General features: G+C 41.8%; 1 protein-coding gene across 2 annotated transcripts; it reads right to left on the bottom strand.

The window, feature by feature from the left end:
- Positions 1 to 1531: 1531 nt before the first annotated feature.
- On the bottom strand, positions 1532 to 10283 carry LOC139670128 (aldo-keto reductase family 1 member B1-like). Of its 2 annotated transcripts, none has more exons than XM_071551397.1 (10): positions 10085 to 10283; positions 9190 to 9357; positions 8086 to 8202; positions 7296 to 7373; positions 6717 to 6839; positions 4654 to 4760; positions 4379 to 4460; positions 3306 to 3389; positions 2414 to 2496; positions 1532 to 2066 (listed from the first exon to the last, which is right to left on the bottom strand). In XM_071551397.1, the coding sequence occupies exons 1-10, from the start codon at positions 10151 to 10153 to the stop codon at positions 2024 to 2026; spliced, it is 954 nt and encodes a 317-aa protein (XP_071407498.1). In that variant the 5' UTR covers positions 10154 to 10283; the 3' UTR covers positions 1532 to 2023. The 2 variants fall into 2 exon arrangements, with proteins under 2 accessions (XP_071407498.1, XP_071407499.1); XM_071551398.1 differs by lacking the exon at positions 10085 to 10283 and adding an exon at positions 9473 to 9743.
- Between the last annotated feature and the right edge of the window lie 1307 nt (positions 10284 to 11590).

Raw genomic sequence — 11590 nt, 5'->3', positions numbered from 1 at the left:
GCCCCCTGTTTGTTAATGTGTAGGAATAGACCAGTTGTAACTGGGATAGGAATTGTACTAAGTCCGTGTAAGATAAGGTATTGCAAAGAATGCCGAAGGACAGATAGGAGACAGACAAATTGCAAAATCGGCAGCTTTAACACACATAGTCTTAAGGTGCAGGGTAATAATCTTAATTGTCATTGCTATCAGTGCAGGACAGGAGCTGTGCATCATCAGGGAGGCAATGTGCTCAGAAAAGTATATTCTGATCTAGCAGTACAGCCATCTACTTCCCTGTTTGAAATACATTTTCTGTGTGAGACCCCTCATGTTTCTTCTGTGTACCTTGGTGGGATGTGCTTCCACATGTGGATGATCACAGGGACCAGACCTAGGGAGCTGCAGGCTCTGTCATCATCCTGTGTCCCATCACTTTTGCTCTAATGGCAGTACAACATGGACCAGGTCATAGTCATCCAAAAGAGGTCCCCCCTGGCTGCTGCCAGCTCCATGGGAAACAACTGGAAGGTTGCAGCAAGCACAGCTTTCTGCACTACTAGGGGAGAAAAAACTGGGTGCAGCCTAACTGAACCTGAAAAGAGCCTGTATGCTTGAAAGTGTGCCTTTTCTCCAGCTTCTCACGCCCTGACCATGTTGCTACAAGTTACCACAAGCTTTGCTGGTTACATTTTTCCTTGCTGTTGGGGTTTCTTTTGCTCGTCCTTACTGTCTTTTCTGAGAGCATGGAAGTGTGCTGTGCACAATCAAGTTTATTTTTAGGAAATGCTGCAAAATGATGTGGCTGTGGTTTGTTCCTAGCAGCTGGCACCACCTCCTGGCAGAATTCACTAAAGACAAATCCTGGGGGCTGACTCAGCAATGCTGTCATTTTTTTTAGTATTTCAATACCCTTTTTAAGTGAAGCTTTTTCAGGCAGAACCGAACTGTGGTTTGCTTTCCTGCAGCTGAACTGCATTCTAGACAGTTTCTCTTATCAGCATGCAGAATGCCACAAAACAACTTGGCTTTGGCCCAGCAATATCTACCTGAAAATATTTTAGAGCAATTAATTGGAAGTCTGCGTCAGGGTTTGCTTTAGGGTTCGCTTTAGGGTTCTTCAAGAACTTTTTCTATGATTTCCTTAGGTAAAACCAGCCTGTATCAGAATATATTGTTCTGGATAGTGCCAGCAGAGTTGCAAAAATTTAATTTTATGTTTGAGACTTGCAGTGCAAGTCAGAGTGATTTTGGAGGTAGCCCTTACATTCAGCTGGGTAGATTTTAATGTGTCTTATCACTGAATATGATGCTGCCTTCAACGTTCGTCACTAATCACACAAGAATTCAATTTCTAGATAGTCAGAGGAAGGGGTGCATGAGGCAATAGGTACAACTTTGTTCTTTAGGTCCTAACTAGAGCACAATCCTGTTTGATGCTTAAGCCATCAAGTGGTCTGTATGTACTGTCTTTGTTGTACAGGAATTATAATAATGTATTTCTATCTGTATTGGAATTTTTAAAACATCAGGTTCAGAAAAACACACCTAATTGTAGGAAACAATTTCCCCATTACACTGATGAACTTTTATTGTTAATAAACTTTATTCATATAAAATTTTAAAGCATTAGAGATACACTCTATAAAAATCACAACTATATAAAAAGCAAAGTAATGAGAGCATTCCTTTACAGTGACTCATGAGCCAGTATGACTGACCACAACAAAAATATAAAAAAAAGTGTAAGTAACCCGAGGTCTTTTTGTTAAACACGTCTCTAATTGAGGAAGACAAGGAAAAAATTAAATGGAGAGACATTGTCTTTCTACTCATAATCAAGAACAGATTTCTGCTAACCATCTTTACAAAAGCCCCAGCTCTACTGATGCACTTACATCAGCTAGTGATCTCCTCCTAAAAAAAGAAGGAAAACTGCTCATAATGATTGTCAATTACAGAAGAAGAAATCAAGATTAAGCTACAGCGTGCATCTTCTAATCTGGAAGTACTTTAATGGAGGTCTCGCAGAAACCACTTGCATTTAATACTCTGCTTTGAAGGGGTAGTCCTTGTGATTGACAGCTCTGAAAAGAGAAAGAACTCATTATTTAAGTACTGTAGAAAGTAGCTTGGCAGCATTTCCCCACTGCAGTCTCCCCACTCCTGCCACTTCCAGTGTACTCAAGTTTTGCAGCTGTCATTAAATTGAACATAGGCTTGTGAGAAAGCACATGTAACACCAATATGCTGAAGGGAAATGCTCCAAAGGAATCTCCTACCTGATGTCAGTTCCAGGATATGCCTCATTTTCTGGGGTCCAGGGTTTAAAGTACAAAGTCTCCCTGGTTTTGGTCATGCATGTTTTCAAGGCATGGGGGGATGAAAATACAGACAGAAATAGGTCTAATGCATAGTAAGGGTAATAACGTACTGGAGCACTGGAACTGCCCTCCAGTTCCGGTTAAAGCTGAGGATGACATCCATGTCCTTTTTAGACAGTTCAAAGTCAAACACCTACCAGGGAAAGAAAAAAAAAAGAGCCCTTTTTACTTAGGTTCATGAGTAGTTAGCTTGAGGTAGGAACATATTAAGTGTAGTTAAGAAATACTTATTTTTCAGCCAAATAACAATTTACTCTTGAAGTAATAAAGATAGTCCTTCTCTCTCTGAGATGCTGTTTATAGAAATGTCTGGCTAAACACCAACACCACTGCAGTTTGTATTGTAATGCACAGGTAGAAGATTTAAGGTGCTCAGGATGGATTACTTACTTGATGGGTCACAAGTACTAGAACTAGAGGTAAATTTTCTGCTACAACAGAGAACTACTGGGTACAACTGCAAGTAGTTGGCTCAAGCTAATCAATCGCCTAGGAATTCTTGGTGGTGGTTCATAGGAGAAATAGCTCCAAACCTAAGCAGCATGAATTAAAAGTAACACACAGATATCATTTAAGATGTCAGGTCTTATAAGCAGCCTCAGGTTGAGACATAAACTGCAACAGGTCTGGTGTTCACAGCCTGTTCCTTTACACCCCAAAGTGTTTTCCAGAGGTGAAGTCCAAAAATGGTGTTGCCTTTTTTCCAGGACAGCAGAGCTCAGACAACTCTGGTGTAACCCATTTCTCTCCTAGCCAGAGCAAAATGCTTTTTGCCAGAGCAAAAGCAGAGATGGGTAGGTAGTGCTGAGACCCAGTCTTCACATCTCTGCATTCCCCTTCCAATGCCTCTTTGGTGCCACTTGGACACATGGGGGAGGCAACAGCTGTGGGTGGCTATCCTGCATAAAGAAAAGGTAGCAGCAGTCACAATAGAAACTTCACCTTCATGTTCTCCTGAACACGCTGTGGTTTGTCAGACTTGGGAATGACAACGATGCCTCTTTGGATAAGAAACCGGATTAGAACCTAGGAAAGAACAAGGAGGAGCATGAACACAGGAGTACCAAGAAATCTAATCAAGTGAATTTTATGTTCCTACTTTTTTTAAAATGCACAAACCACTTTACTTTCATACAGCCACACTCACTCTTTCTAAGACCACCAGTTTGCACACAGGAATTTGATATGCTACAATTTGCTTGCATATTTGCCAGTCTACTGACAAACTGTAATTGTTTCTGGTCTATGTTGTTTCTACAAGGATTTTTTCAAGGATTTGTTTTGATTTTGTTAAGGATAGTAGCAAGGGGAGAAAAATTATGTTTCTGGCTTGCATTACATGGATGATCAGACCAAATAAGCATAATGATACTGCAGATTATTTTGAGCTCACAGGTAATTTGAAGTCCATAAAAGAAAAGCGTATTTCTAGAATTTAAAAGTGTGTATGTCATCCATTCCCATATAAAAAAGAGAACTGTTGCATACAATCTTTTGTCCTGCTCTGCCTGTTTGTAAAATATGATTGTCATGGATTGCTTGTGAACATGTGGGTTTGTTTGAAGTGCAATTTAAGCATAGCTTAGATAAGAACTCATTTGTGTGAATAGCAACTAACAGAGAAAAATTTAATCCTAAATAATCAAGCACCTTTCAATAATTCTTTGTGCATAGAAGCAGACAGGGAGCAATTCAGTGAGTCTTCAAATTACAGGACTTATCTGAAGAATAACTTAGCTAACTAGATGGAGAAAGGAATAAAAGGTTTAGGAAGATGAACACCCAAGCATGTACCACTTCTGATCAGTCCACTCCAAAACTCAGTACTCAAGACCTCTTAGAAAATAACTGATAATTTTTATGAATGTTGTTAAGAACCTGGGCAGAATGAAGAGTCAAATCCAGTTCAGCCTCATTATACTGTATCTCTAGAGAAGGCAGCATATGCTGAGACTGGCTATCAGCCTGAAAACATCTGAGGAGAAGAAATAGCTTGCGCTGACAACCCCACTTACCTGGGCAGGGCTTTTATGATGTCTAATAGCAATCTCTTTAATCTTGGGATCCTCCAGCAGCATAGGTTCCCCTGGCTTAGCCCTATTAAAAATAGGAATACTGATGGTAGAAAGATAATAGCTCCCCTGCAGGAAGCCCTATGTTGTGTAACATAATCTGCAACAAATCAACAGTACTTTTCTCATTTTACCTGAATTATATACATAATTTGCCTCAAAGATTCGAGGTGCAACTGCACTGTTTTGTGTACAGAAAAGCTGCAATGCTTTCTTACCACGGGCGGTTAGGAGAGCCAAGGGGGCTGTATGCAGTCACAGCAATCCCTTTGGACTGGCAGTACTTGACCAACTTTTCCTGGGTTAGATACGGATGGCATTCGACCTGCAAGCCCAAGAAACATGGTTGATAAAGAAGTAGACTACACTGAGCTGCAAATCATAACATTTTAATTGCTCTTGAGTCACAGAAAATGTGAAGACTTGACTTTCAGTATCATTGATTCAGATCTTACCTTATGAAAAGGTTTATAATGTCACAGCAATATCTAGAGGCCTAGCACAGAGAATAGAGATTCCTCATGCTACACATTACACACAGACAGTGAAAAATACATTAGAAGACTGAAAGTGCTATCTGTGTCAGGAATCCAGGAAATCAGTCTTCCTGGACTATTGCATCTTCAGAAGGGCAGCTCAGAATACCTGAAATTTATTTTCTGCTCAGAGTCACCCAATCTCTCCTTGCCTCAAGTAGTCTCCCTGATGCCTGAAGAAGCCTGGGAAAATGATCTGAGCTAAGGAATCAAGCTCCTGTTGCAATTAGCCATTTGGGAAAGATGTCCTTTAACTGCAAAGGACAGGAGCTACACAGGGATGCTGCTCAGCTTGCCACAAGCCACAGTATGGCCACAGGGCTTTGTCTATGCTTTTTTACATGGCACTGTGCACACTACCAGCTGTTTCTAAACATTGTAACTTAGTTACCAGGCATGGTGACATGAAATACATGTACAGTGGTTTATTTAGACCTGAGCTAGATCAGGCAACTACTGTAACAACGGCATGTGGCACAGGCCATGGAGAAGCAAACTGGAGGCAAAGCCTGAACTATTCAACTGCTCAAGTTGCTACAGCTTCTAATGGGGGCAAGGAGGGGAAGAGAGGAAGTAGTTGCATCCACCACCACACGCTCAGTAAAATTGCTCCAAGCCTCCAAGCTCCTAGCCAGTGCACATTCTACACCAAAGCCCACCATCACAGCACTATGCCTACACCAGATTTAGTGTGGGGATTTCCCTGGATATTCCCCATCTGGCAGAGATGGGCATTCAGCACCCTCAGCTGAGTGCAAAGAATTTGCATATGGAAGAACGTCAGAAGGTTCCTATGCTGCTGCTGTCCTGTGATTCCATTCATAAGGTATATGGTCAGAATTTATTATGTAATTGTATAATTCAACCCTCCTTTCCATAACAAAGTTGAGTGAAATGGTTTATTTTATGATGAAAAATAAGTAAGTCCAGTGCATCCCTGTACATTCTCATGCTGGTGCAGAAGCTCGCAGCAGGGATTTTATCCCAGGGCTGGAAAAAATGGACCCAAGGCAACTTGGGCTGTGACACCCAAGTCCCAGAGATACTTAAGAATGCCAAAGTGGATATGTAGCAGGAAAGCACAATGTTCTATACAAGGTAATGGGTGTTTTCACTGTTTTCCACTGTCTAAAACTGAAATATTCTCATCTGTTTCATATTACTGTGATATGCATAATCCATACTGGTTTTTGTGATACTGCTCTCTAATCTTCACAGCACTATATACATACAAGTCTACAAAAAATTTTCTGTTGAGATCCCTGTTAGTTAAACACCATCAAGACTGACACTGTAGTGAAACCTTGCATATCACAGGTAGCACTGACTTGAAATATCTTTCAGACAACCAGAGATACCTAGGGCTTTCTGAGATCTTTCCATGGTACCAAAACTATTTAAATGTCATAGCAGAAGCCAGTTTTAGAGCTAAAGTGTAGCATGAATATATAATAAAAACACATTATATGAATTCTATATTAGATGACTCTAAAATATATTTTACATATATGAAATGTATATTTTTATATATATATATAAATTGGGAATTTAGGAATACTCTAAATATCTATCTGTACACACACACACATATGCTCGTAACATATTTAGGAATACTGCTAAGCGGAAGGCTCTCTGCCCTTGGCAGGAGGGTTGGAACTCCATGATCCTTTAGGTACCTTCCATTCCTAACCATTCTATGATTCTATATTACAAAGTTAGCTGACAAATGGAAATAAAAATCTCACCTGGTTCATTACGGGTTTGTACTTCAGTCCTGGCTTGTTCAAAATTCTTTCGATCTGCTCATGGTTAAAGTTGGAGACACCAATGGCTTTTACCAGACCACAGTCCACCAGTTCTTCCATGGCCTAATGAGTAAGGACAACCAATATGTGTGCATGAGGCGGTGGTATTACAGACAAAGTACATTATTTTATTTCCCTCAAACTAGCACCAAATGAACAAACAACATACACTAGATTAGATAACAGTATCTCAATCAGTAAAAAAAGAAAAAAAATCCTATCTGTATAAAACACAGCCACACCTGGATTAATCTATGAGTTCATTCTACTACTGTATGTATTCAAATATTATTTTAGTGACAGCACCTACAGTGCTGATAGCTCCCTTCTCGTTAGCCTTAATAAATACATGCCCTTCTTGTTCCCCAAATCAAGAGACAGCAGCAGCTATTGGGTCAAAATACAATTTTGTGTGACTTTTCTCCATACCCAAACATATCCCTTAATTTCATTGTGCACACAGATCTCTGCTCTATCTTTAGTGCTGACACTTGCTCTGAAGAGCAAATATTAACTTACCTCCCATGTGTCCAGAAAATCTGTATCACTGGGAATACTCATACCCTTGTCATCCAGAGGCTGCAGCTCTTCACCAGCCTGGTATTTCAAGACAGATAATACACAGACTTTTTAAGAGCTGAATTTCCTACTGTGAACTGGCACTTTGGACTGCATCTACAGGTAACAAGTTAGCAGGTTATTTAAACATATAGCATAACTAAAAATTATGCACATTCATTAATATTCTCTTTTGGATGAGGGCCATAATTTTTCAAATCAGTCCCTGCATGCAAGGAGTGTGGGGATTAGTAGCAATGATGTAGCTTAGGCAGATCTAGAGAGAAAGAAATAGACACCCACACACACCTCTACTCTAGTTTTTTATTTACTTTACACAGATGTAGACTACTGGGGAAAAGATGCACATTCTTTCTTGTGCTATGCTTCATTTTTCACTGTTGGTTACTCCAGACCACGGCAACATCTCCAAAACTTGAGATGTTCATGCTGTTCCAAGCACAGCAGAAGGCCATGGTCCCAACCTGCATCATTCCATGTTGATTACAGTTTCCCTGAAGACTCAGTGGGCACATTAGCAGTGCTCATACCTGTGATTATCTTGTTCCAACAAGCATGAAAAGCCATGTGCCAAAACATATCAGTACTTAGTGATCAAATACTTGCTACCACCAGATTCAGGGTAGAGCGAAACGAACCACAGCATATACCAGTTGCATAATAAAGATAGTGAGAGAATGCACCATGTTTCTAGGCAGGCAAGAAGAAAAGGGATGTAGAGTAAGACTACCTTGAATCCCATAGGGAAGTGCATCAGGTAGAGGTCAAGGTAGTCCAGTTGCAGTGCAGTGAGGCTCTTTCTGCATGCTACTTTAACCAAGGACTTCTCATGAAATGTGTTCCACAACTGTGGGAAGAAACCAAGCCTGACTGTGACTTTACAGCTCCCAAAGTCCAAGACAGAAGCTTCTCCTTTGGTGGTCTGGGAGAAAAACTCCCTCCCCAGTGCAAGGATGTCAGCATTTTACTTTTAAGGTAGGACAAACATACACAAAGCCAACAACAATTGTGAAGGTGGAGTCAGTATTCCCACTTATGGAAAGAGATTCTCAGAAATAAATGTAACACTCTGGCAAGTGTATCTGACACCACAAGGCTGTGTTAGAATTATTCTTTTCAGCCTAGATTTTCAGTATTGAGCAGCTCATTCCTTCCGTCCCTTCTGACTGTTCACAGTGAGAACAGTTGTCAATTTTACTTTATTTTTCAAATCAAAATTCAAGCTCTTTAAATAGAAAAACTTGCAAGTATTATTAAATTAAACCATGTTCTTTAAAAACAACAAAGCTTACTATGGCAAAGCTTAGCTATACTCAAGTTTTCTGGCTTTGATGATGAAAACCCCAAGTCACAAGTTTATTAGTTGAAGTGTTCTTTTTGTTAATGAGCATTTCTGAGACAAGTGGGTGAGATACAAGAACAAAGAAAATACATATGAAATGCTTCAGATTGAAGTCCCATACATTGATTTCTATTCCTTTTCAGGCTTATGATTTGTATATGACACAGTTTTCGAATATTTTGCATAGCACAGATGAATCCAGACAACTGCCTTGCCTTTTTTTTCCTGATCTTTCCTGGGTGTGTACAAATGAACCTCCTGTATAATGAATGCAAAGAAATTATTAGATTAATAGCCATGCTATCTATCCTAAGCTGTCAATGGCTCCTGATAAAGCTGAGTCCAAACTGCAAATAATTGTAACACATAGCAAGACAACCATGAAGACAATGTCAGAGAAGGGAATAGGTCCCTATGTTATTTTACAGGTAGAAAACAAGGGAGGCTTTTTCAAGAAAATTTAAATGCCCCAATAATCTTGCATCCTTGTACCTTAGTGACAATGAAGAGGTCTTCTCGTTTCACTGCCCCCTCCTTGATCTTCTGCTGGACTGCATTCCCTATTTCATTTTCATTCTGGTAGAAATAGGCACAGTCAAAGTGACGGTAGCCAGCATCGATAGCAAACTTCACCACCTCTTCCACCTTTCCTGGAGGAGCCTGAAATCAAACGGAAGCCAAAGATGAGCTCCTCCATGTCCTCCAGCCAGTGCTCACTGCTGTGACAGCTCCACAAAGTTCCCCTTTCCAGCTGCTCCTGGAGCTTTCTCATCACCTGCATTTAACTAAGTTCCAACTGAGTTTCCTGGCAAACATTTTTGCAGAGAACCAGTACCCAAAGAGATTTGTTTCTGCAAGACCTTTTGGCTCTGCCATTACCAGCAGCGCAATAACCAGTATCATTTCCCCTTGTTTGCTCTCAGTGTTGCCCAAAGAGTTTCTTCACCCTCCCCAAATCTTCTCCACGCGGGCGGTTCCCTGACCAGGGACCCGCTCGGTCCGTGACCCCATCCGAGGGCTGCGAGTCGTTCTGTCGGTTTCTTTTGCTTCCCCTCTTTTTTTGGTGCCTCCTTCCACCTTCTTCAGCCCCTATTTCCCTCCCCCCCCCCCCCTTTTCTTTGCTTTCCGCTCCCCGCGCCGTCTCCCTCCCGCCCCCGCGGCCCCCCCGCTCCTGGCAGCCCGCCCGGTTACACAAGCGGCCGAGATCGGGCGCTTCAAGCGGGCGGCGATACAGACCCCACGGCCCCCACGACGGCACATGGATCCCGCGGGAGCCCCCGTCGCACCGCGGAAGCCCCGCTTTTAGTCGCTGTTCTTCTTTATAATTTACTCCTCAGCTTCGTAGCGTCCGCCGGACCACCGTCCTTCCTCCCGCCCGCCACGGTACCTGCCAAGTGCCCAGTCCCAGAGCGGGCATCTTCATCTTGTTGCTCAGCTCCACGCAGGGAATCGCCATGCTGACCGCGGGCGTCTGTCGGTCCGTCTATCGGTACGTGCCCAAGGCTCCCGAGGGCGCTGTAAGAAGCGGAGATGCCCCAGCCCCGCCTCGACCCACTGTCGCTGGGACCGGCCCTCTCTCCCCGCCCTCGTATGCGAGACACTAGATGACCGTGGGTGTGGCGTTGTGGTTGGCTGGAGGAGTCTGATGCTGATTTAGCCGTTTGTTTTAAAATGAACGAACTAAGGGCAAATGCCTTAGCGATGAACAGGGACTTCACATGTGTTCTCCTTTGCCCAGGGCTCTGGTGGAATCACCATGCCTGGAAGTGTTCAAAAAATATGTAGATGTGGTACTTGGGGATATGAGTTAGCAGTGAAAATGGTAGTGCTGGGTACCGATTGGACACAATGATCTAAGAGTAATTTCAAACCATAATCATTCTATGGTTCCACAGCAGTAAGAGCCTGATAGATGCCAGAAGAATTTCTGCAGGAGGCAATGGGTGTCCAGACCATTGGAGGATTTTCTCACTTTCGGGTGGTGACAAATGGAGTGAATTTTTCATATTTTCCCTAGTAAATATTAGGCTCACCTGCTGTTGGAAGAGGAATTCATTAAAATGGAACATGGTCTTATGTTTTAGCTAAATGCTGTGTGCCTTGGCTTTGCAGAGGGGTGGGCTTCCCACAGGACCATTGCCCTAACCCTAACCCTAATCTGTTCCCTGGGCTCCCATTAAAATGTTAGCTGGCATCAGTAGGGTGTCAGAGGCAGGAAAAGGGATCTATGGTCACAGCTAGTAGTGTGTTAGTTCAAATAAACCTCCTGATTTTTTACATGAAATGAAAAGGCATTCATTTGTACAAATGCAGTGCCTCAGAAATCAAGACACAGGGGTCTGGAGGCTCTGGGTTGCTTAGCTGGCAGCTGTCTTGAAGAAAAGGTGCTTCACATTAGGAAGCTGATGTAATTTCAACACCTTGCCTTAGGCTCCTCACATATCACAGAGCCTCAATTTTGTGTTTGATAATAAGAGTAGGATTTTTTTACTTCTGGAGTCTACTTTTTTCTTTTGCTTATATGACTATAAACTCCTTCTTGCTCATTGCTGACTCCTGAGTACCAGTTTACATGTTGTGTGAGTTTCACTGGTGTTGTTAAATCAAATATTTTATGCTTGGACTTATAATGTTTGCCTATCAAAATGTAGAGACAACTGTGGATTACTGAGCCATTAATCATGATGTTTGATGTGTTTTGTTACAATCTTTGTGCATTTGCATTACTTAAGCTGCTTTTATAGGACAGAATTTTCAGTTGGTTGGCAAATTCATGTTCTGGGTTTATATTTGAACAAAATCTCTTCCTGCTTTTCTTGGCTTAGTTTCTAAGCCACTGGCTTAACCAAGCTTTATTGTAATCTTTCTCCTACCTTGGATGTCATCACACTTT

This window comes from Pithys albifrons, chromosome 3 (genome assembly GCF_047495875.1).
Source record: "Pithys albifrons albifrons isolate INPA30051 chromosome 3, PitAlb_v1, whole genome shotgun sequence".
NCBI lineage: Eukaryota > Metazoa > Chordata > Aves > Passeriformes > Thamnophilidae > Pithys > Pithys albifrons.
Note: the sequence above shows the minus strand (reverse complement) of the source record. Positions and strands in the feature narration are given on the sequence as shown.

Coding starts and splice junctions, on each gene's coding strand:
- LOC139670128 (XM_071551397.1), bottom strand. CDS start 10,153: ATGGCGATTCCCTGCGTGGAGCTGAGCAACAAGATGAAGATGCCCGCT. Junction 4,461..4,653: donor GGCTCTCCTAACCGCCCGTG/GTAAGAAAGCAT, acceptor TATTTTTAATAG/GGCTAAGCCAGGGGAACCTA. Junction 2,067..2,413: donor AGGGCAGTTCCAGTGCTCCA/GTACGTTATTAC, acceptor TTCTCTTTTCAG/AGCTGTCAATCACAAGGACT.